The 22,265-nt window shown below is 60.7% G+C and overlaps 3 protein-coding genes across 5 annotated transcripts; 2 read left to right on the top strand and 1 right to left on the bottom strand.

Moving 5' to 3' along the window:
* Nucleotides 1–341: 341 nt before the first annotated feature.
* On the bottom strand, nucleotides 342–8,722 carry NYAP1 (neuronal tyrosine phosphorylated phosphoinositide-3-kinase adaptor 1). 3 transcript variants are annotated; one of them, XM_047779691.1, is made up of 7 exons: nucleotides 8,589–8,722; nucleotides 7,167–7,318; nucleotides 5,332–5,681; nucleotides 3,363–4,880; nucleotides 2,323–2,538; nucleotides 2,017–2,126; nucleotides 342–1,517 (listed from the first exon to the last, which is right to left on the bottom strand). In XM_047779691.1, the coding sequence occupies exons 2-7, from the start codon at nucleotides 7,232–7,234 to the stop codon at nucleotides 1,260–1,262; spliced, it is 2,520 nt and encodes an 839-aa protein (XP_047635647.1). In that variant the 5' UTR covers nucleotides 7,235–7,318; nucleotides 8,589–8,722; the 3' UTR covers nucleotides 342–1,259. The 3 variants fall into 3 exon arrangements, with proteins under 3 accessions (XP_047635647.1, XP_047635646.1, XP_047635648.1); XM_047779690.1 differs by having other exon boundaries at nucleotides 502–1,517; nucleotides 2,323–2,541; XM_047779692.1 differs by lacking the exon at nucleotides 8,589–8,722 and having other exon boundaries at nucleotides 502–1,517; nucleotides 2,323–2,541; nucleotides 5,332–5,864; nucleotides 7,167–7,205.
* On the top strand, nucleotides 8,615–12,524 carry LOC125126931 (translation initiation factor IF-2-like). The gene is made up of 4 exons (XM_047779267.1): nucleotides 8,615–9,045; nucleotides 11,270–11,397; nucleotides 11,594–11,869; nucleotides 12,415–12,524. Exons 1-4 carry the CDS (start codon nucleotides 8,615–8,617, stop codon nucleotides 12,522–12,524), a joined length of 945 nt encoding a protein of 314 aa, XP_047635223.1.
* Nucleotides 11,199–22,192, top strand: TSC22D4 (TSC22 domain family member 4). Its single transcript, XM_047779688.1, has 5 exons — nucleotides 11,199–11,869; nucleotides 12,314–13,339; nucleotides 15,655–15,821; nucleotides 21,058–21,106; nucleotides 21,519–22,192. Exons 2-5 carry the CDS (start codon nucleotides 12,593–12,595, stop codon nucleotides 21,726–21,728), a joined length of 1,173 nt encoding a protein of 390 aa, XP_047635644.1. The 5' UTR covers nucleotides 11,199–11,869; nucleotides 12,314–12,592; the 3' UTR covers nucleotides 21,729–22,192.
* The last annotated feature ends 73 nt before the right edge of the window (nucleotides 22,193–22,265 follow it).

Raw genomic sequence — 22,265 nt, 5'->3', positions numbered from 1 at the left:
CAGATGAGTCCAGCCCTTTCCCTCTCTCACTCCTGGAGCACTGCCTTGTGTCGAGCTCATCTCCCTGAACAGACTATAAGCTGCTTGAGGACAGGCTGCAGTCTGAATGTTCATTGTGCACTGGTGCATGGCCACGCACATGTCATCAGATGCTCAGTGAGTGCTTGCTGAGTCACTGCATGGTGGCATTCCTAAAGACTTACCTCCAATTCCTCCTCTCCCTTTCACTTGTCATAGTAACCCTCCCTGTACCACCTCCAACTCCCACCAACCAAGGGCAAGAGGGAGAACAAAACAGGTGTAAGAAAGGCAGCACACACTGAAATATAAGAAGCCAGCTCTAGGATCGTTAGTCTTTTAATATATTATTCTGAAAAGAAAGGAATTAAAAAAAAATTCCTGACATCTCTTCTGTTTGTTTTTTTTTAATTTAAATAAATACCCTGCCCGCCCCCCACCCGCTAAAATTTCCCTCCTTCCCCATCACCCCACCCATCCCTGGTGCTAGACCCTCACCCCCCAGCTAAGTAAGATGCCTGTTTCAGAGCAGGCCACGCTCACTACCAAATACTGGCGACTTGTAAATACTGTAAATGAGTCCTCTGACCCTCAGCTCACCGGAGCCCCTCTCTTCTGCTGCACTCCCCACGCCAGACCAGTCCCCAGCTTTGAGACTGGCATGGATGCGGGGTGGGGGGCGGCGCTTTAGGCACCGGGGAGAGTGCCAACTTGGTTCCCTTTACTTGCCTGCCATTCCCCGCTCCCTGTGCAGGAGTAGGTCAGAAGGGCCCAGAATTGCCTTCCGGACTAAAATAAATAACAAAATAAATACCACCTCCCCCAGTCCCCACTCTCTAAGAGTCCCTCTATCTCTCACTCTCTAGTACCGGTCACTGACCCGCCCCCTTCTTCCTCCCTAACCCTTCCCTCCTCCCCCATGCTGGCCTCCAGCTTGGCCTTTGCCCTTTCAAGAGGAGGGGGTCCACTTTGCTCAGTGGGGAGAGCAGCGAAGGGCCTCACTCCCGACCTCAAGCAGACCCTCCCCCAAATTTCTGGGGGTGCCGCTTGGCGCCCCAAACGCGGTGGGCCTGGCAGACCCCCCCCATCTCGGGGGTGGGGGTTAGGGTGGAGGGAGGGGTTCTCCCTGGCTCTCTCTCACCTGGTCTTTCAAGTGCCCCTCTTTCAAGGCAAGTCTCCTGGGGAGAGCCCGGGCACCCCCGCCCCGACCCCAGTTCGGGTGCCCCAGCCCCCCGCCCTCCTCAGATGGCAGTGTCCCAGAGGACGGTGTGCTGCCGGCGGCAGGGCGGGGTGCCGGACTTGCGGGGCTCGGGCCCGCGCCGCCAGCTGGGGAGGATGGGCATGCTCTCCTGCTTGCAGAGGCCGCGGTCCGGGCGGTGGCGCGCCTTGATCTCCTTGCACACGCAGCGCTTGCGCTCGATCACCTCCAGCAGCTTGCCGTCGCGCTCGCGGGCGGGCTGGGGCGGCAGGGGCAGCGGCAGCGGCAGCGCAGGGTGGGTCTGTGGCCTTCCTCCCGCCGCCGGCCCGACGGGGGAGGAAGGAATACAGGGGTGGGGGTCAAGGACCTCAGAGACACCAGGCCCTGTCCCCACCTCCGAGACCGGGGCATCGCCCAGAAGCAAGTCCTCGCCTGCCGGCCGCCAAGGCCTCGTCCTCTCCCCCACCCCCACTCCGCACCCTGGTGCAGGCAGGGCCTCTTTCACCCCAGGAAGGGGCGCCTTTTAAACACTGTCTTCCCAGTAGGGTGCGGTTTTTTTTTTTTTTTTTTTTCATCCAGAGGGGATGTCTTTTTCTAAACGCACAAAGGCGCACGTCGGCCAGTGACGGCCCTGCCAGGCCAGGCTACCCATCTTAAGCAGCCTCTTCCCAAGATCTCCACGCCCTACCCCTTACACCCCGGCGGTCCCGGCCTGAACTCTTCCCATTCTTCCACACCCGGGCCTTCTTCCCTACCTGCTCCTTCACGAATAAAAAGCCCAACCCCATCTCCCTCCTCACCTGGCTCAGGGCATCCCTGGGCTGGCTGCAGGGCCGGGGAGTGTGGAGCGCGGCCTGCCGGACTCCTGAGGTGGAGGCGGAGCGCCCCAGGCGGTAGCCTCCCGTGAAGTCTGAGGCCAAAGAATGAGGGGTGAGAAGATGAGGCCTCCGGGTTCCCCTCCCCCAGTTCCTTGAGGACAGCCCCTGCCAGGCTGCCCCCTCCCCGCCACTCATCAGAGGAGGAAAGGGGATGGAGACCTGGTATTAGGATATATATATTCCCCCAACCCGCCCCATCTGTGCACCCGGCTATGCAGGCAGTGTCACCTCCATTGCGGTGGCAGGCGGGGAAGGTCTGGCAGGGTATGGGCAGCGCCGTGCGGTTCCCTCCTCGGTCTCCTCCGTGGTGGATCCTGGCCAGCAGGCCCTCTGCCCCCTGGCTCCTCACTGGGATCCCTGATGTCATAGGGCCTCTGTCCTCACGCTCCACCTTGCTTGGACCCTCGGCACTGCCATTCCAGGCCCGGGCATTGTCCCCAACTGCTGCTGGGGTGACAAGGAGAGTTCAGAGTCTGTACAGTGGAAAGGGTCTTGCCGTCCCCCCAGCTACACACACCGTGGCCTGGGTGGACCAGAAGTAACCTCGGGTAACAGCGGGGAAGGGAGGTCCCCTGCTTCACGCTCCCCCAACACATACACACACAGGAGGGACTCCAGTCCTGGCACCACTCCTGGGCTAAGAGTCCTATTTACTGCTGCCAAACCCTTTTCCCTGTTCAGAGGGATCTCCCCTACCTCAGCTTTGCCGTTAGAGCCCCTCCAGCCCTAGACAGGGCCAGAATTAACACTGAACAGAGACCAGGGGTGCTGTTCCCCAGGAAGGAGAAAAATCCCAAATCCTGGGGTGGGGGGCATTGGGGGAAGGGCTGCATGTGAGCTAAGCTCATCTCTGAGAGTAGGCCTGGCAGAGCATTGCGTTGCCAAGCAACGGTAGGGGCCTCCCTCTCCTCTCCTCTCCCTCCTGTCTGGATGGGTTGCCATGGTAACAGCTGGGAGGCAGCTGTGTTTAGCTCCTAGTGTGCGCACACTCACAAACACACACCCCTGCAGCCCAGCAAAGGGAGGGGCAGGGAGTCGAGTGGGACAGGGCAGGAGGAGGAGGCTGCTCTTGGGGCCTGATTCTACCCTGTCCCCCTCCCAGATCTTCCTGCCCATCCAGCACACACATGGGGCCCCCATCCCTGTGCTCTCCCAATGAAGTTCCCAGTTCAGGACAATGGGTTATGGCTTCCAAGTAACCCCTTCAACACCTCCCCCAAATCACAGACATCCCTGGTCCCCCTCCCCTTTCCCCACTCCTCACTCACTGTCCAGCTCTTTTGCCTTCCTCCCTCCATACAGGACCTTCCTCTGCAGAGCCCAGCCTGCCCCAAATGTCGAGGCACCCATCTCTTCTTCTTCCTCCTCTGGTGTTCCCGTGCTGGCGATGACGTGGGCACAGGAGATGCTGGCAAAGGCCCCCCCGTCGGTCCCTTGCTCCTGCAGCTGGATCTTGACCATGGGAGATGGCGCCCCTATTCCACAGCCCTTATTCAGCACCCCCCCAGCCTTGAGGCTCTCATAGGCAGGGGGTCTCTTGAGCCCAGCTGCTGCAGCTGGGTAGGTCCAGAGGGGGGTCAGGGGGCCTGCGGTTGGGTCCGGAAGGCTGTGTGGGGAAGCCAGGCAGGCGCGGTGATGGAGAACCCCAGCTGCTGCGCCCATGGCCCCGCTGTGGGGGCTGGACTTCCCGGGCACGGGGGGCCTCGAGCTGGTGCACAGCATCCCGTGGAGGACTGAGATTTCTTTCTCCGTCTTTGGCTCCCCAGCACCAAGGGGCGGCCCAGCTGGCAGGACAGAGTGCGTGGTCACCTTGACTGCTGAGTACACCATGGTGTAAGACACGGCCTTGTCCTTGGGGGGTCCGGGAAGCAAGGCAGCCGCGGCAGGAGGGGCTGCCGGCACCCCTGCTGCCTTGGGGCAGATCATGCTGTGGGAATTGGGGAGCTCCCGCTCCCCCCGGGGCTGGCCAGAGCCCTGGGGTGGCAACGGGGTCGAGTGGCTCCGGGCTCGGCCCGAGGGTCCCAGCAGCAGCAGGTTGGCAGCGGGAGGCGGAGGCGGTGGGGGAGGCGTCTCCCGCTCCCGGGCAGGCACTTGGGGAGCTGGGGTGGAGCCGGCTGGCTCCTTGGAGTGGCAGAGGACTGGTAGCCTCGAGACCCCATCGCCAGGGGTTCGGGAAGCAGACTTGGCTTGGGGGAAGGCCAGGAGTGGAGGTCGGTGCTGGAGGAGGTTGGGGAAGGGCGGGGGGATTTCACAAGGGGTGGTCTTGGTGGGCGTCCCGTCCCTCCGGCTGGGGAGGGCAGAAGCTGGACGGCGGTGGGTGTGAGGCTGAAGGGCGTGAGGCTGGTGTGGTGTGGAGGTTGCCGTCAGTGGAGGGGCCCCATTGGCCCGGCCTTCCCCTGCCTCCTCGGGCAGCGGGTACTTCATCTCCTCATATATGGCCTCGCTCTCTTCCGAGTCCGAGTCGGCACCAGCCGGAGGGGTCGGGCCCCCACCCCCAAGAGGGGGCCCAGTCAGGCCCCCTCCACTTCGCCCTCCTCCCCTGAAGACATCCCCCACCATCTCAATGTACACAGGCTCTTCTTCCTGGGCACCCACCTCAGGGTCCCCAGCTACGCAGGACCCCCGACTGAGGCGCTGAAGGGGCAGGTTCCCCCCTCGAGGAGATGGGGCTGGGGGACAGGACTCATCGAAGGAGACAGAGAGCTGGGTGTTGGGGCTCCGCCTGGGCTTCTGTGGCGGAACCTTCCGGCTGGACTCGCGGCCCTCTGGGGTCGGCTTCTGTGAGCCTGGGCGGGACGTGAAAGAGAAAAAGAAACCGGGGTTGTAGTCGGGAAAGGAAATGGGGAGACTCATGGTTGACCTCTTGACTCCTTTGCAAGGACATTTCTGCCTCTATTTTCCCCACAGCTCTCAACCTGCAGCCCTAGTGGCTTCTTTTCCTACCAGTGAGCCTCCAGTCCTAATGAGCTCCCCAGAATCTGCAGCTCCTACCTTAAATTCTCTCCCACCCGCCAGGCCCTCCAAGGCCACCCATTTTCCAAGAATGAACTTTTCAAGGAGCTTCCCCTGCCCTTGGATGGTTCATCTCAGGCCCTTCCAAAAAGGACCCCCCACTCCCTCTGAGAATGGAACCTTCCACTTCCTTGGTTCTTCCCTGAATGAACCCTCCAGGCAGGCCTCCCCTGGCCTGGAATGGATCCTCCCAGCTCCCCCTGGGGAGGGACACGGGTGTCTCACCTGCTTTCTTGCTGGGGGGCGTCTCTGCCCCCGACCCCACCATGCTGAGCTTGGTGCTGGGGTGTCTCCGGGGCTTGGCCGGGGGTCTTCGGCTGTCCTCCGTGAGGCCCCCACCGCCGCCCCCGGGCCCGCCCCCCACACTGTCCATGCTGCCCACCGAGTGGCAGGAGAGGGAGCGTGGGGCCATGGCGCTCCGGCAGGGGTGGGGGGTGTGCTCCTGGGAGGCGGGCATCGTCATGAAGCCCATCCTGAGGGAGCGGCGCAGAGAGGCGATGTCCCGCACTCGCACCCCGGGCCCTGGGCCAGCCCCGGGCCCTGCCGGGCCTGAGGGAGCCACCTCCTTACTGGAGCTGAGGAGAGAAGGCCCAGATGGAGCAGAGGTCGGGCCTCAGGCCTGGGCCTCCCTCTCTTCCATCCTAAGAGGGGTTTGCAACCCTGTGGCCCCCCAGAGAGGAGGAAGGAGGCTGGGTGGGGATGGGGGGAGCCCGAAGGTCCAAAGCATTAATGTAGAAGCTTCAGCTGGAATCCCTAGGCTTTAAAAAAAAAGGCCAGGAAATTGAGGGCAGGGATGAGAGAAGGGGTGAGCCTGTGCTCAGAGCGGCATCACTGGAGGTGGCCGATCCCAGCCTGGGCAGCTCCGGCACACAGACGTGCGGACCGCTTCATACGTGGAGATGCAAACCCAGGCGGCACAGCCCCGCCTGGCACATGCACCTGCCACCACAGCTCTGCTGCTTCTCACTCTCACGCTGGCCCACACCTGGCCTCTGGCCTCCCCTTGTGTCCAGCTACTGCGGCCTACGCTCCCACACCCCACCCCACCTCCTTCCCAGACCCCAGCTGCACGGCATCGTCAGAGCAGTCCCCCTGCCACTGATCCTTTTCCCTCATATCCTTTCTTCCTTCCCTTCTTTCTTCCTTCCTTTTTTCTTTCTTCCTTCCATCCTTCCATTCTTTCTTTCTTTCTTTCCCTCTCTCTCTCTCCCTCGGGGCTGTCTTCTCTGTCACCCTCCCAGACTCACCCCCACTCCCTTTCACTGTCCATGAGCTTCTGTGTGAAGGAAAGGGGGGCAGCTGGCAGGGAAGAGGGGAGAGCTGCTGTGGGGTGGGCTCGCATTAAGGCCCTGTCTACTAACCCTTCATTAGGGAGAGATCACTGCAGTGATAGCTCTGATTAATCTAATTAACAACAAGAATTAAACTCCACAGTTTTGAGGGAGAAGGGAGCAGGGAGGTGGTTCTGACTCAGGCTCCAAGAGGCTGTGCCATCAAGGGGAGTGAAGAAGAGAAGGGAGCAAGAGGGGAGAGGCCAGGCCCCAGGGCCGGGGGAAGGGTCAGGAGAGGGGGCAAGCAGGGAGGGGCCCTGGCCCTGGACCAGGAGGGCAGCATACACACACAGCCCTGTCACAGGAAGGGGGCCAAATGGATCTTCTCAAATGACCCTGTCCCTGGACCAGGAGGGCAGCAGGGCCTGCCCCTTCCAAGGTCAGGTGACAGGGGAACCAGGAGCCAGCCCCACACTGACAGAGGGGAGGAGATTACAGGCCAGAGGTGAGTCAGGAAGGAGTGACTTGGGCCTCCGAGGATGGGGAGGAGGTGACAGGTGCCCCTGAGCTGGAAGCTGCCAAAGAGGCCAGGGCAGGGGCTGAAGCCAGAAGCCAGGAGCAGGGCAGGGACAGGGCGTGTGCAATTCCAGGCCTTCTGTACTGAGCACAGACTCAGAGACCGGGCTGATGACCAGGCTGTTGGACTCAGGAAGGGCAGAAGGATGTGGTCCAGCCAGGGAAGAAGCCAAGGTGGGACAGGCAGGGGGCAATCTGGGACTGCAGCCTTACCTCCTCTTGGCCTCCTCTTCCTTGTGCTGCCTCCACTCCAGCTTGGTTTTTCGGTAGAGGAGGTTCATGTCGCGGGGCAGGAGGTGGGGGCTGGGGGGCCCTGCTCAGCGCCACCAGGCCCGGGGGGCGGCCCTCCCTGGGTCCCGGATCCACTTGGGGGGGGATGGAAAGGAAGAAAAGAAAGATGTGGGGTGGGTGGGGGCCAGGAATGAATGAGAGAGAGGGGGAAGAAAAGGAGCAGAGATGTGACTCGGGTTCTCAGAGAAAGGAAAACAGATGGAGGCTCAGAAAACCCAACACCGCCTCCAGGACCCACAGACAAACAGACATGGACAGACATGTATACACAGAGTCACACACCCTGACAAAGGTGTTCAGAGCCACAAATGCACACTCTGGAGAGATCAGACTGACACAGAATCCCATCCTGTAAATACATCTTGATCCACCACATAGACAGGCCCCACAAACGTACAGCAACCCGGCAGCCACACAAACACACATTCAGACACACACACCACCAGGTCACAGACCCATATCTACAAACAGAGGACCAGACACAGAGATTGGCTAGGTAAACACAACCTAGGAACAGCCAGACATACAGACATAAACACCCCGACACACCCACAGCACACACAGACCTCCAGACCCACACAGATCAGCTGCAGAGAACTGGACGTACCTATAGACAAGGAGTTATGCCAGGGCCTACTTGCCTACACTGCACCCCGCTGGGGAAGGGGGAAGAGTCAGACTCCCCACCCCCTCTTGGGGCCTGCGGCTGGGGGGTGTCATGAGGGCAGGGCGGGGATGCTGGAGAAAGGGTGGGGGCACTGTGAGTTGGGCATCTGGAAGACCACCCATCCCTGTATCTCCATTCCCTGCCCTGCCGTCCCCCGTCCCCCTCTCCAGTCCTTCGCCTGGGCCCGGGCTTCGGTCCACCCCTATTCCTGCACCCCGGCCTCTTAGCGGTGGTCTCCACCTCCCTCGCTGATGGCCCAAATCACCTTCTTCCTCTTTCAGGACCTGGGAGGCTCCCGGCTTCCCTCCCCCAGTCCCCGCCCCTCCATCCCACCCAGGGGTCTCCAGTCTGGCCCCATAGCTACCTTCTGAGCTGCGGCCTCCATACCTGCTCTGGTTTCCCTTCCCCCAAACACACTCTCCTCTGCGCTTTCAGCCTCACCTCTCCTCCAAGGCGCCCCTGCTCACTGTCGTCCTCTCCCTTCCCTGTTTGCTCCAAACCTGGCCGGCTTCATCCCCCTCTCCATCCAAGGGCCCCAGGTTCCTGGGCACCCCTCCCCTTCTCCTTGTCCTGCTACCCTGGGTTTCTCCGTCTCTCGCCCCGCCAATCCTCCCTACCCCTTGTCCCCCCATCCCACCTCCCCGCACCAAGCCTCCCCAATTTCAACATCACCGTACCTGGCCTGTCGGGCGCCGGCCCCCCCATGCCGGGCTCCGCCCGGAGCAGGAGGAGGGAGGAGGAGAGACAGAGAGAGACCGGGGGGGAGCCGAACAGGGCCCTGCCGCAGAGACAGCCCCGCCTCCGGGTCCGCCCCCAGACCCGCCCCCGGCCCCAAACCCACCCTTCCACACCCTCCAAGGACGGAGCGGGAGCGGCTGCGCCGCGCCGCGCCGCTAGGCTGTGGTGGGCGGCCCCGGGCCAGCGGAGCCCGCGGGGGCACTCGGAGAAAGGTCGCGGGGTGCGAGGGACCCGGCGCCAGCCCGCCCCCGCTTTGGGGCGTCTGCTCCTCGCCGTCCCTCGCCCCCTGCCCGACCGGCCCGTGCTGGCTTTGGTGTCCAAGGCCCCGGCGGAGCGAGGCGGGGCGCAGCGCGCAGCGACGCCCCCCACCGGCGGCCCGGGGATGCACCCACGCGCGTAACGCGTGCGCCCGGCGCTCCCCGGGTGCGCCCCCCGCGTCCGGCCGGGGCGAGGCTGCGGCTGCGGGGCTCTGGGTGCAGTGAGGCGGCGAGGCCGGCAGGGGGGGCCGGTTTCCGGGGCCGAGGGGCTCTGAGAGTTGGGAGCCGGACCATCCACATCTTTGTCCAGCAGAGGGCGTGCTCCCATGGCCGCGCCCCATCTTCCAGACGCCCCCCCCAGGTACAGGGAGGGCACCGGAGCTGGCTCGCTTGGTGCTTGTTGCCTCTGCCCCCTGCTTCCCAGGCGTCCAGACCTTGATTCACCGCCTGGGCTCAAAGTCTTTTGGCGGCCCGCCCCCACGGCCCAAGTCATCCTCCCAGTAACCTTTGACTCCGCAAAATAATGAATACAAAGAGCTTCGTAAATTGTAAATGGCTCCGTACGTTTAGAGGCGATTATATACGCCCGTGGGAGAGGTAACCTTAAAATACGTAACAGTCCTTTCACATTCACACCTTAATGTGAATAAACTTTATTTATTCATTCTACAAGTATTTCCACAGAGGCCAAAAATGCCCCTAGGACTGTAGGTACGCAGGAGTGTCTGAGTTGGTGGAAAGGGGAGGGTCCAAAGCTAAGTTTGAATAGTTGGTAGCGAGTCAGCGCCGAAGGAAGGAGGATCTGGGGGCGGAGCAGCGGGGCTGCGTTCTGAACATCGCCAGAGGGGAGAGAGTCTGGGGTGGGGGTGGGGGTGGGGGTGGGGGTGGGGGTTTTGTGTGGGAGGCTGCTTCCTGGACCCCACCGCTTGGGAGGCCTCAGGCTCTGGCTATGGTAGCCTTTGCTGCCAAGAAGGGAGAGAGAGAGGAGTGCAGGTTCGTTTTAACAGAGATAAAGAAAAAATATATATAAACTGGGGGCAAGGGTTTTTGCATTGTTTTGTGTTTGCCTAACCCTAACGAGTGGTTAAAAATTTCCATGAGCTAAAGCTGAGGAAGGAAGGATGTGTCAGCCAGCCAGCCCAGAGCTAGTCTCAATGCCATCAAATGCTAGCGCTGAGGCCTTGGGCAAATAACCCAATGCCTGTGAACCTCAGTTTCCTTAGGAGAAACACTGGAGCAAAACCCACCCCAACTGTGCCCAGGGCTGTTTTGAAAATTCATGAGATAATTGTGTGGAGTAGACAAATACGAAGAATTTTAATATGTTTGAAGAGAGTTCCATATGACCAAAATCAATTAGACTCCGTTTCCTTCTGAACCTGGGAATGAAGGCAGATGTGGTCATTAGACACTGCTTTTGCTAAAACAGTTCCTCTCAGGATGTTGCTTGGGGGACCAAAAAAGAGAGAATGGCAGCTGGAGGTTTATTTTTTCATGCCAAGCACATAGTAGGTCCTTTATGAGTGTGTGTGGATTCTCTGTGGTGAGCAAGGGATGGGGTGGGGAGGTGAGACGTGGGAGAGGTGGGGGGGGCAGGGGTAGAGTCCATGCTTGTGGCCTGCCCGGTGGTTCCTCCTCAGGTCTGTATGTCTGCTTGGGTGACTGTGTGTGACCAGGAGTTGGAGAGAAAATGCAAGTCAGCACGTTCTTGAGTGTGTCTTCGTTGTTTCTCTACATGGGAGCCAGACAGGGACACACCTGAGTGTGAGAAATGTCTCTGCTCTATCACTGTGGACCTTGCTGAACCTCCTGGGTCTCCATGTCCTCACTGAGGAATAATATGATGCCTGGGATTTGATTCAAATACGCCATCACAATACAACAAAAGATATTGTAGGGATAGATGAAAGCAGATTGGCTGTGAGTGGGTCAATGTTGAAACTGCATGCTGGCTGCCTGGGAGTTCACTGTACCATTCTCTCTACTTGGAGGCATGTTTGGAAATTGTCACAAGGATCCACTTGAACACATAAGGGCGGGGAGAAAAAAGCGGTACCTTCCTCATACAGTCACTGTGAAAACCAGGGGAGAGAGGACAGTAACAGCTGCAGCAGCACCACAACGACTTGCCGGGCGCTTATGGGGTGGCAGGCACCCAGCAGGATCCTGGTAACTTCCTTCCCACTCTTCTGCGCGCCTGTAGGCCAATGGCAGCAAGTGCCTACAAGTAAGGGAATCCCTGGCCTCCCCGCAAACTCCTCCCCTCTCTCTCCGCCCTCCACGGCCCCGCCCTCCGAGGAAGCGCTGGGCTGGGGCCCAGCAGGTGTGGGGTTAAGGCAGCCCGTTCCGGGCCCCTGGAACAGCAGCGGCGGCAGCAACTGCACCAGCGGCGGCGGTGGCAGGCCTGGCCCCGGGCCAGCTGGCCGGGAGCCCCAGGAGCGAGAGAGGGCGGAGGAAGGGGAGGAAGAGGGGAAGGAGGAGGAGAGGAGCCGTCAGCAGGCCCGAGGAGGCAGGACTTCCTGGTGTGGGGGTTGTCAACAGCCCAGAAGAGAAAGACCGAGAGGAGCGGAGTAGCGGAGAGAGACCCAGCGGTGCCACGCGGGAGGAGACTTGGGAGGGCCACTCGCCGCGACCACCGAGGCGGCTCGGTCTGGAGGATCGGGGGGCTGACCCACCCTCTTCCGCAGCAGTCCGCACACCCTTGGGGCTTCACGGGCCGCGCCTGGGCCCCTACCGAGGAGGCGGGGGTTCCTTTTCTGGACGGCAAACTTTCCGCGGAGATGCCTTGCGGGGCGAGGTGCAGCCCCCGAAGAGGACCGGACAGCCTCTGAGCGCCACCTGCGCCCCCCGCGCTCCTGGGGCCAGGGGGCCCCAGGGAAAGGACAGCTCAACGTCTTGGGCGGCCGGGACCCCCCCGGCCCCCGCCCCCGCCCCCGGCCCCGCTCGGTGGCCGCGGCCGAGAGGTAGGGCTCTGGGCTGGGCGGGGCGCTGGGGCGGTGGGGCAGGGCCTGCCCCAGGGATGGGGGAGCTGGGGTGCGGGGGGCCTCGCAGGCCGAGCACAGGCCTCCTGGCAGCTTGGCCAGGCTGAGGAGCGGCTTCACCCCTGTTCACCCAGGCTTTGGGTGGGACCACTTGGGTCCCGTGAGTTGGAATCCCAGCTAGAAATGCCCCACTTTGGGTCTGGGCCGCCTCTTCCTGCTCTCTGTGCCCGCCCGGATCTGTCCCCTCTGTTCTGGTCTCTGTCATCTCTGCCTGTATCTTTGTCTCTGGGTCTCTGGCGGTTTCCCCTTCCTCCCCCATTCTGCTCCCCAGAGAGGAAGCCCCGGAGGTGCTGCCCACTGCTTTCTCACACACACACATACACACACACACTCTCTCTCTCTCTCTCCCCGTTTCTCTCTTTCCAGTTTGCAAACTCAGCTCTGGAGTTTGGAGGCAGCGACAGCAGCAGGAAAAACCTGCCCCTGCCCTCTCCCTCCCCCCTGCCTCCCCTGCCCTGTTCCTTCAGCAACCAGGCACCCCCAGTTCCTGCAGGGCCCTCCTGCCATGTCGGACCCAGACATCCCCAGGGGCCCTGATGTCCCCGCCATGTGGCCCCCCTGTTCTAGGGGTGCCTGAGCCTCTCCAAGAGCTCCCTCCCCCCCCACCCCCCTGCCCACCTTGGCCAGTCCTGAGACCCAGGGACCATGAGTGGGGGCAGGAAGAAGAGTAGTTTCCAGATCACCAGCGTCACCACGGACTACGAGGGTCCAGGGAGCCCAGGGGGTTCAGATCCCCCTGCCCTGCCAGCCCCCACTGGGCCACCGCCCCGCCTGCCGAATGGGGAGCCAAACCCCGAACCAGGGGGCAGGGGCACCCCCCGGAATGGCTCCCCACCGCCTGGGGCCCCAGCCTCCCGCTTCCGGGTGGTGAAGCTACCCCAAGGCCTGGGAGAGCCTTATCGCCGAGGCCGTTGGACTTGTGTGGATGTTTACGAGAGAGACCTGGAGCCCCCTAGCTTCGGCCGGCTCCTGGAGGGAATTCGAGGGGCCTCAGGGGGCACAGGGGGCAGGTCTTTGGATTCCAGGTTGGAGCTGGCCAGCTTGGGCCTGAGCGCCCCTGCCCCACAGCCAGGCCTGTCTCAGGGCCCCACCTCCTGGCTCCGCCCGCCCCCCACCTCCCCTGGACCTCAGGCCCGCTCCTTAACCGGGGGGCTGGGCCAGCTGGCAGTGCCTAGCAAGGCCAAGGTGGAGACACCCCCCCTGTCAGTCTCCCCACCCCAGCAGCGCCCCCCAGAGCCCGGGACAGGGGATAGCACGGGCACGTCCCGGGCTGCCACGCCCCTGCCCTCCTTGAGGGTAGAAGTGGAGGCAGGGGGCTCAACAGCGGGGACCCCTCCACTGCCCTGGACGAAGGATGGAGCCCTGCGACTGAGGATGGAGGAGACGGGGCAGGTAAGAGCCGGGTCCCAGGGTTGGGGGGGGACACTTGAGGGGTGGAGGTTGTCTATCCGGACCTGGGCCTCCGCCTCCATACTGACCTCCCTTGGCTCCCTCGTCACCTGTCTGTTGTTTCAGACAGCCCCTCTTTTTTCTTCCTGCCATCTCACTTGCGGATCCATTCCTGCTCCTCGCCTGGCCCGTGTTTTCTCTCTCAGGCTCTGTCTGCCCCGCATTCTGCACTTTCTTTGCTCTTTGGCCTTTCACGTGTTGCCTGGGGCCCCTGTCTCCGTGTCTGGGGAGCCCATGTCCCCTCTCGATCGTGAAGCTGTGACCACCTCCCTTTGGCCTTCCCCTTCTGTCTGGGTCTACTTCTTCAGGCATTGAGGGGGAGGCCCCAGGCTGGGCCTGCGAGCTTGGGCCTCTGGGAGAGGAGCTGCTGGGGCTGGGGGGAGGGGCAGAAAGTAGGCCTTCCACCCTAAAATCTCTCCTCTGCAGTCCCATCTCCAAGTGGGGAAGGGGCTGCTGCTTTCTTCCCACCAGCCGCCCTTGCAGCCTCATCTCCAGCTGTGTCCCAAACCAAACGTCTCTGAGACCTCGAGGAATCGGGTGGAGATGAGGGGGCCCCTTACAAGGATGGGGTTTGGCTGGTTTGTCCCGTCCTTTGTACACCCTCTTGACTGTCCTGGTTCCCCGCTTCTGGGCCTCTCCAGGACCCGTCACTGGGGGTGGCCACCATGGAGTAGGAGAACAGTGGGAAACAGTCGAGAAAGTGTTAAATCCTTTGCTCATTCTGCTTCCTGTCTCCAAAAGAGGAACAAGTCTGGGCTGGGGGGCAGGATGCCTGGGTCCTCGGGGTGGGGAGTGGGCAGCCAGGGATGTTGGATGTGTCTGTCCTGAAGGAGAAAATAACACCTTGGATGCAGGAGGAAAGGCAGCGAGTGTGAGGATGAGAACTTTTCCCCTTCCTGGCCTTGGGCACAAACCACAGTATAAAAATAACCTGAGACTGTGCGTCTGGGCCCTGTCAGGACCGGTCAGGACTGGCTCCCCCCACCCCCTCCTGGCCTCAGACTCACATCTCTCATGCCACCCCCCCCTTCTTGAGTTCTTTCATTCACTTCCTACCCCAGGGAAGAAGATGTGTTTCCTTTACTGGTCCCTGTCCCCACACTCTTCCAAAGCAAGCCCCCTTTGCCCCCAGCCTCCACTGTTCCTATCCTTAAGCCCTGCCTGAGCTTCCCTTGGGCCCACAGACCCTGCCCTGCTCTCCTCGGGGCCCCCAGCTCCCTTTCCTTCCCCCACCTCCTGGTCTCTTCCTGCGTGTGTGCATCTGTGTTGCTGTTCCCTTGCCTCGGCGTCTGTCTTCTTTCTACACTCCCCCTGTCTCTTCTCTTCCTTCTACACAACCCCCTGTCTCTGGGTTGCCTCGAACAGGGGCCTAGAGGAGGGCCGGGGGCACCACCTGGGCCCCCTTCCCCTGTGCTGTCCCTCTAACCACTCTGGACTCCCTGTTCTTGGCTTTTCCGAGAACCTGGGGCCTCCTGGGGCCTCACAGAGGCGTCTTGTTCCTGTGGCCCCCGCCCTTCTGCAGCCACCCCCAGCGCCTGTTGGGCCGTGTGGGTCCACGCCCAGGCTCCGCCTCCCTCCATCTCCGCAACTCCCCCCCCCCCAAGATCCAGGCTCAGGAGCAGAACTTCACCTGAGTCTGAGAAGTTTGAGAGGAGAGGCTAGAATGGGTAGAGGAGGGTTGAGGGGGGGAGGAGGTGGAGGACCAGTTTCTGAGGATTCATTCATTCTACAAATAGCTATTGAACAAACTGTAAGCTCTGCCCTCTGGAGCTTACCTTCCAGTAGCAGAGAGGCAAAAATACTTTAATTTCAGATAATATTAGGTGCTGTAAGAAAGAAAAAATAGAACGGTGCAATGGAACTCACAAGTCAAAGGATGGGGAAATCCCTCTCTGGAGACATGATGTTTGAGTAGCCATAGGAAGTCCCGATGATAGAAGGTGGACACTCTCTGACTAGCCTCTGATGAAGGGTCCTGGTTCTGGTGGTGGAAGGGTGCTGGAGTGCAGACCAGAGCCCCTCTCTGATACCCCATAGCACCTTTTTGGGAGCCACTCCCCCAGAGGGGCATGGGGGCAGGACACCTGGGTCCCCAGTCCTCGGAAGCTGGACAGGGTGTGTGGGGAGGTCCCCAGTCCTCAGAAACTGGACAGGGTGTGTGGGGAGAGGTGGGGAGGGAGGAAGCTACTAGGAAAGTTGTAAGGTAGCTGGATCCTTTCTCTCACTCAATGTGATGGTTCCTACCTGCCTTTCTCCAGGTGCCCCCACTCGACTCTCGCCCTGGCTCCCCCGCCCTCTACTTCTTCCCCGAAGCCAGTCTGGTTCGCAAGTCTCCAGACCCCTTTGGAGCAGCAGCTGCCCAGAGCCTCAGCCTCGCCCGTTCCATGCTGGCCATCAGTGGCCACCTGGATAGCGATGACGATAGGTAGGTGGGCTCCGGCTCCTCACCCAGCACCTGGGATAGCCGCGTGAAACTGCCTGGTAGGTGTCCTTCCCCCTCTTGAACTTGGAGAGGACCTCTTAAACAGAAAAGCCTGACCTGGGCATAGCACACTGGGCAAAGCTGATTTGAGACCTCCTCCCTCTCTGTGGAGAGTGCTGGGTGGGACTCCCTGGCTTAGGATTGTCAAATCATACTTTTTTAGAGTTTGAAGGGAGTCATTGTTGTCAAATTCCAGAGCTCTTGCAGATTTAGCGATCATCTGGCCAACCCTAAGAATTTACTGGCAAATGTGCTGGAGACCAGAATAGGGAGTCGGTCTCCTCCCAGTCCTCCTTCTCCCTCTCCAGGGGAATGGGACTCCTGCTTCTAGAGGTAACATCCTTGGAGTCCGTGCAGTCTACTTTAGGATCCTGGGACCTCTAGTAACAAGCAAGCATGTCCCTCAGGTTCTGTTTTCTGTGCTAGGGACATCACGGGGGCTGAGCCTTCCTGGCGGCCAAGGCCAAGCCATAGCCGTCGAGAGGCTGGCTATCGGTCACAGGGAAGGCACAGGAGAGCAGGATCTGCTGGGGTTTGCCCTTCAGGGGAGAATGTCCTGTTCACGGCGTGGTGGGCAGAACTTCCTGTTTCAAGGGCCAGGTTTCAACATAGGAATGTCAGCAAGCTGAAAAGGGAGGAACAAAATCGAGAGTCAGATAGCCAAGCAGCTCCCTCCTGGCTGTGGACTGATAGGCACCCAGGAGAGAAGCCAAGGAGCCGCCACTTTTATTTTGGAGGGAGGAGTGGGACTTCTTGTTTGAAGCCCTGGGGGAGGAACTTCCTGTTTGAAAGGCATTAGGGGCGGGGCTTAGTGTGTGCTTGGGGGGCCTATTCCAGAGGAGTCTCTCCTTCCAGCCTTCTGCTCTCCTGGTGCCCCCGCCCCGCCACCTTCCCCCCCAATCCCAAATCAGGGACTGAGTCCCACCTGTGAGAAGGGCCTGGGCCCTTGGGGGACCCAGAGTGGAAAGAGAAGTGATAGGAGCCAATGGGATGGAGGGCAAGGGCCTGGTGGAAGCATTTGGAGAATGGGGGGACAGAGGGGGGCTGGACAGGGCAGGGCTGCTTCCGGGCTCCCAGCTCTAAGGAATGTGTGAGGTTTGAGGTTGGCCAGGGCACCTGCCCCCTATGTGCTGTTCTCAGAGCTTCCCAGCCGCCCCACCTCCCACTTAGGAGGTTCCCTGGCACTGGAGGGCTCCCTGTCCCTCCCCCAGCCCTGTTGATTTCAGAAGCCAGCCTCCTGCTTTCCCTTAGAGAGTTCTACCTCCAGAAGCCTCCTCAGCTCTATTCTTTTAGCTTGTCCCCTCCCTCTGTCCCACCCCCTCGAACACCCCAGTCTGACCGGTCCGCCTCCCAGCCTCCACTTTACCCTGCCGAGCTCCAAGCCTCTGGGGCTCAGGCCCAGCCCAGCCCCTCGTGCTCCACCCTGCTGGGCCAGCGGGTTTGGGTTGGGCCACCTCCTTGGCCCCCTGGAATGAGGTGCGTAGCCCCCACCTCACCTCTCTGGTGTGCCAGGAGCTGGCAGAACAGGGTCTGAGTGGCATGGGACCTTCCTTTTAGAGGGAAAGTGGCCTGGGGTGTGAAGTGCTTGGATCACCCCATCTTATGGGGAGTTAGGGATGCCTGACCAATCCTAGAATCTGGGGATGGGATAACTGAGGGTGCATGGTAAATTCAAACTCTTTATATGTACCTCAGCTGCAAGAACCTTCATGCCCCCAACAGGGCCTGGCTTTTGGGAGGTACTTAAATAAGTGGGTGGATGGATGATGAAGGAATGGGTGGATGGGTGAGTGGTGGATGGCCAGCATGGGGATCCAGGCATTCTAGGGAATGAATTCCAGGCACTCAGGAAAGAAAAGGTGTACTTATTTATCCAGTGTTTCCTTGGGGTTAAATGCTACCTCTTATTTCACATAATTCTAAGAGCAGCCCCATGATCCCGGCCTTCCAGATGAAGAAACTGAGACTCAGAGGAGAAAGGTTTTAGAGCCTTGCCCAGGGTCACCCAGCTAGTAAGTGGCAGGACTGCTGTTGGAGCTTGGGTCTGACCCCAGACCACTTTCTCTCCACTAGGATGCCTGTGTCCCAAACGACAACCATCTTTTTTTTTTCCTTTCTTTTTGTCTTTTGAGGGCCACACCCACGGCATATGGAAGTTCCCAGGCTAAGAGTCTAATCGGACCTGTAGCTGCTGGCCTACGCCGTAGCCACGCTAGATCCTAGTCGCATCTGTGACCTACACCACAGCTCACGGCAACGCCAGATCCTTAACCCACTGAGAAAGGCCAGGGATCGAATCCACAACCTCATGGTTCCTAGTCAGATTCGTTTCTGAAGAGACAACCATCTTTGGGATACCCGTTCTCTCCAGGACAGAGGCAGGAACAGCTCTCCCAGCCCTGGCCAGGAGCCATTATTCTCCCGCCTCCCTGGCCCTGCCCCGCCCCAAAGGCACCACAGATCTGGAGGGAGTGTAGACAGGGCAGCCGGATGCCACTTTCTTGGCCTCAGGCCCTGCCCCTGGGGGTTCCTCAGGACAGTGAGGGAGCAGGGCTGGCCCTTGTCTCTGGCATCAGACCCTCCCCAGCTCTCCCAGATGTCCTGATTCTTCATCTGATCCTCATTTTGAGGCTGTTTCATTTGACCTTCAAAAAGGAAGACCAATGTCTACAGCTCTCTCTGCCCCAGGACCTAAGAGTCTTGCAGGGCCAGAGTCCCCAGTTGTGCTTGCTGTGCCCTGCACAACTGCAGGGGGCACCACTCAGCATTCGAATTGTTGACACTGGAAGTCACGACGGTTTTCAAGAAGATGGCAATAAGTGCCTTGAAGGACTTTATGCTAACTCACCCAAAGTTGCTCTAGGGGATTGTGGGGAAGGCTGATCCCATGCTGCTCAGGGTTCCGGCACAGTGCCAGCCGTCCCAAACCTGGGGTTTCTCAAAGGGAGGGCTTGGGTTGCCAGAGTCCTGGCCCTTTGAAGTGTTAATGTTAGAATGTGCCAGTGGAAAGTGCTGTCAAAAACTCTCCAGCGCTAGACAAACAGGAGATAATCATCAATCAGCCAACAACTGTTTATTGTTGTATTATTCCTTTATTTCTGGCAAGAAGGAACGATTTACTTGGCATCTTTACCGAGTGTCTGCCAGCAAGGCCGGTGTTCCCATTCCTGTGACTCTGCCCCCTCCTTGGTCTCTGTGTGGCTGTGTGTCCTGGGGCTCTGTGGTGGCCTGGTCGCCACCAGGTGTTTGCAACAGTGTGAAAACTGCTTTGACTCTCCAGCTGGCTGGCCCCCCATCCACCCTGAAACTGGTCCTCTCCCCCGAGTCCCAGGTGTCCTCCCCCTCGACCCCATCCTGCTCTCTCAGGCCTGATCCCTCTCTTGGTTACTCCACCTGCCAGCACCTTCTGCACCCTGAGCTCAGATGGGAAGTGGAAAATTCCCAGCACCCTCGTGCTCCCTTCCTGGCTACAAGGCCTCATCCAAGGGTCACCTTGGATTGAGTGCTGATTCTCCCCACAGGGAAGCGAGCTGGAACTGACAGCCAGGAGAGAGGGCTTGACAAGGGAGCACAGGGCGAGAGATGTGGTGTGTTGGGGCCACCTTCTCGGGGAGGGGTGCAGCGGGGGCTGGAGGTCAGGACTGGTGATCCTGCAGTACTGGAAGGCATGCGTGCAGGGCTGGCCCCGGGGCTGAGGCAGCTGAGGCAGAAGCTGGACAGGGGTGGGTGGTGAGCTTTGGGGTGAGGAAGGGGCCTGACTGGTGGGGAGATGAAGCCTTGGAGGACAGAATGGGGTGCCAAGGACGGCACAGGCCCCGGGCCACGGAGAGACTGGCTTGAGGGAAAGCCAGGTTGAGGGACCCTTGAGCCAGGCCTGAGTCGACCTCTGGTGGCCACTTCACAAACTGCATCAGGCTTGCTCTCACCTCCCTGTCTTCGCTCCCAGGAGTCTTCAGAACTCCTGCTCCTGTTCCCAGTACCCCACCTCCAGCCTCACCTTCTCAGCTCCCCGCAAGCCCTTGCTCCCTCCAAGATCCCAGACACCAGGCTCGAGTCCCAGGTCCATAGGCTGAACTTGTCTTTGAGGCTCTGTTTTTTCATCATCATGGCAACCTTTCCCATTCATTGCTCCTCACCCTCACCTTGGCAGGTAGGGGACCCTCTGGCTAGGCCCCAGGGGTCACCCAGGATGTGGGCTTTGTGTTTCAGGGAAGTGCTTGTAGTCCAAGGAAGACTGTGAGCACATCAGAAACCCCCTCCCCGCCCCACCCGGCGCATCCCCTCCATCCCCTTACCTCCCAACTGAGAGCTGCCGAGGCCTTAAGGGAGTGTTTGTCCAGAGGGGGCAGGATGGGGTCAGAGGTGGGACAGGGCCTCCCAGTGCCAGGCTGTCCCTCACCCTCACACCCCTCCCTGACCCAGGCCTCTGGCCCTGCAGCCCCTCCCCCGACCCTGCCCACCAGCTGACTTTCCTCAGCCAGCCCTCTCCCCTCTGTTCTGGGATTGGTGCCAGGGTGAGAAGGGGACACTGGCACTGACCGTGTCTGGGAATTCCCGCCCACCGTGGAGCCAGCGGGAGGGGGTCCCCGTGTCCCTGAGGAACCAATAGCAGCCAGGCCTTGCCCTGGGGGGCGGTGTATATCTTTCAGGCCAGCACCCCCTAGGCACTGTCTCCCTTCTGCCTGCCTGGCACCAGCCAGACCCTGCTCTGCCCCGGGGGGCTTTGCGCCCCCCAGGCAGCCCTTCTGATACCAGCCCTCTCCCTCTGGGGAGGCCTGAGGACCCTTTCCCCCCTGGGGATGGCCCAGCCAGGGGTCTCTGTCAAGTCCCTGGTGTCCTCGTATGAGACCCGGGTTGGGGGGACGGTTCCCGGGCCTCCCCGGAAAAGGGGCTGTGTCTCCTCTCCCTGTTCCCCTCGGGGAGCATCCCCCATCCGAGGGGCGTCTGGACCCCCACCGCACCGGGGCCTGGGAGGGCCTGGGCAGCGGCCCTCACCCCGCCGGGGGATGGACAAAACCCTCCTCTCCCTGATTCTCTACTGTCACAGGTACAGGTAGGGGTGTGGTGGGAGGCTGCAGCGAACGGGCTTGCAGAAGAGGCGGCAGGCTGGGTGTCCAGACACCTGGCTTGACACCCGCTCCTCCTCCTCCTCACCTCTCGTCTCCCCGTGTCCCTCCAGTGGCTCCGGAAGCCTCGTTGGCATTGACAACAAGATCGAACAAGCCATGGTAAGAGAAGCCATCTTGGTCCCAGCACGTCCCGGCTCATGCGCTGCTGCCCAGGCCCCTGCTTGTGTCAGCTGGCTGATGCTCCATCCCTGCTGTCCTCATTATTAGGGAATCCCGACTCCCAGCTAACCCTAACCCTAACCTGCTCCCCGCTGGGCTCCTTGGAGCCTCCGTCCTTTCTTGTGTCTAACCTGAACGCCGGCCGTCTCTTGGTTCCTGGCCTCTGTCAGGCATCCTCGCTCACCTCCGCAGCCCACGCCTGTCCCTTCCCTGTTTTACTTGCTTCCCCAGAGGGTCCCCATCGTCTTGGAGCAGGAGGCTCTCTCACACCCAGCTCCTTAAGACACGGGGCAGGGGCTGAGGCTGGGGCGGCCTGGGACCCCTGACGCTTTGCCTGTCCCCGGACCCCCAGGACTTGGTGAAGTCCCACCTCATGTTTGCGGTCCGGGAGGAGGTGGAGGTGCTGAAGGAGCAGATCCGGGACCTGGCCGAGCGGAATGCCGCGCTGGAGCAGGAGAATGGACTGCTGCGTGCCTTGGCCAGCCCCGAGCAGCTGGCCCAGCTGCCTTCCTCGGGGGTCCCGAGGCTCGGGCCCCCAGCGCCCAACGGGCCCTCAGTCTGAGCCTCCCTTCCCTCACAATGTGCCTTTGGGGGCTGTCACAGCTGCTAGACCTTGCGCCAGCTGCCTGCCCCCTCTTCCTATGCAGCTTTAATGTCCCTTGATCCCCGGGGATGGGAGTCAAAGGCTCAGAAGTGGCCTGTCCCCCACCCTTCCTCCGTCTCCCCCCAGTGCCCAGGGACCGGACTGGGCATCCCTAGGCGTTGATGAAGGAGGGAGGGTATCAGGATGGGGTGTTAGATGGAGCCCCCCTCCTCCCTCCTTGGGCGTCGGTGTTCTGGGACCCCCGGCAATAGATGGCTTGGGGAGCAGGAGGCTCCCTGGCAGACATCCCATCCCCTCCTAGTTCCCTGAGTGCCCCCCTCTCCTCTGCCCAGGGGAGGGAGTATGGACAGTATCTGCAAGTTCTGGGATTCAGGTTGTTATTAAAATAATAATTATAATTAAAAAATCCGGAGAAACTTGAATCTGGAGGTTGGCATCTCGTTGCTTGTGTCCAGACAGGGGACCCGCACCAACAGGTTCTTCTTGTGCGAGAAA

This window comes from Phacochoerus africanus, chromosome 5 (genome assembly GCF_016906955.1).
Source record: "Phacochoerus africanus isolate WHEZ1 chromosome 5, ROS_Pafr_v1, whole genome shotgun sequence".
In the NCBI taxonomy this organism is placed as follows: Eukaryota; Metazoa; Chordata; class Mammalia; order Artiodactyla; family Suidae; genus Phacochoerus; species Phacochoerus africanus.
Note: the sequence above shows the minus strand (reverse complement) of the source record. Positions and strands in the feature narration are given on the sequence as shown.

Excerpts from the sequence above, each read along its gene's own strand:
- NYAP1 (XM_047779690.1), bottom strand. The coding sequence starts at position 7,234 with ATGAACCTCCTCTACCGAAAAACCAAGCTGGAGTGGAGGCAGCACAAG. Across the intron at positions 2,542-3,362 it reads GAAGGCAAAAGAGCTGGACA|CAGCAGTTGGGGACAATGCC; the intron begins GTGAGTGAGGAG and ends TTGTCACCCCAG. Across the intron at positions 2,127-2,322 it reads CGCCTGCCACCGCAATGGAG|ACTTCACGGGAGGCTACCGC; the intron begins GTGACACTGCCT and ends CTTTGGCCTCAG.
- LOC125126931 (XM_047779267.1), top strand. The coding sequence starts at position 8,615 with ATGCCGGGCTCCGCCCGGAGCAGGAGGAGGGAGGAGGAGAGACAGAGA. Across the intron at positions 9,046-11,269 it reads CCGGGGATGCACCCACGCGC|CAGCGGCGGCAGCAACTGCA; the intron begins GTAACGCGTGCG and ends CCCCTGGAACAG. Across the intron at positions 11,398-11,593 it reads GAAGGAGGAGGAGAGGAGCC|CAGTCCGCACACCCTTGGGG; the intron begins GTCAGCAGGCCC and ends CCTCTTCCGCAG.
- TSC22D4 (XM_047779688.1), top strand. The coding sequence starts at position 12,593 with ATGAGTGGGGGCAGGAAGAAGAGTAGTTTCCAGATCACCAGCGTCACC. Across the intron at positions 13,340-15,654 it reads GGATGGAGGAGACGGGGCAG|GTGCCCCCACTCGACTCTCG; the intron begins GTAAGAGCCGGG and ends GCCTTTCTCCAG. Across the intron at positions 15,822-21,057 it reads CTGGATAGCGATGACGATAG|TGGCTCCGGAAGCCTCGTTG; the intron begins GTAGGTGGGCTC and ends GTGTCCCTCCAG.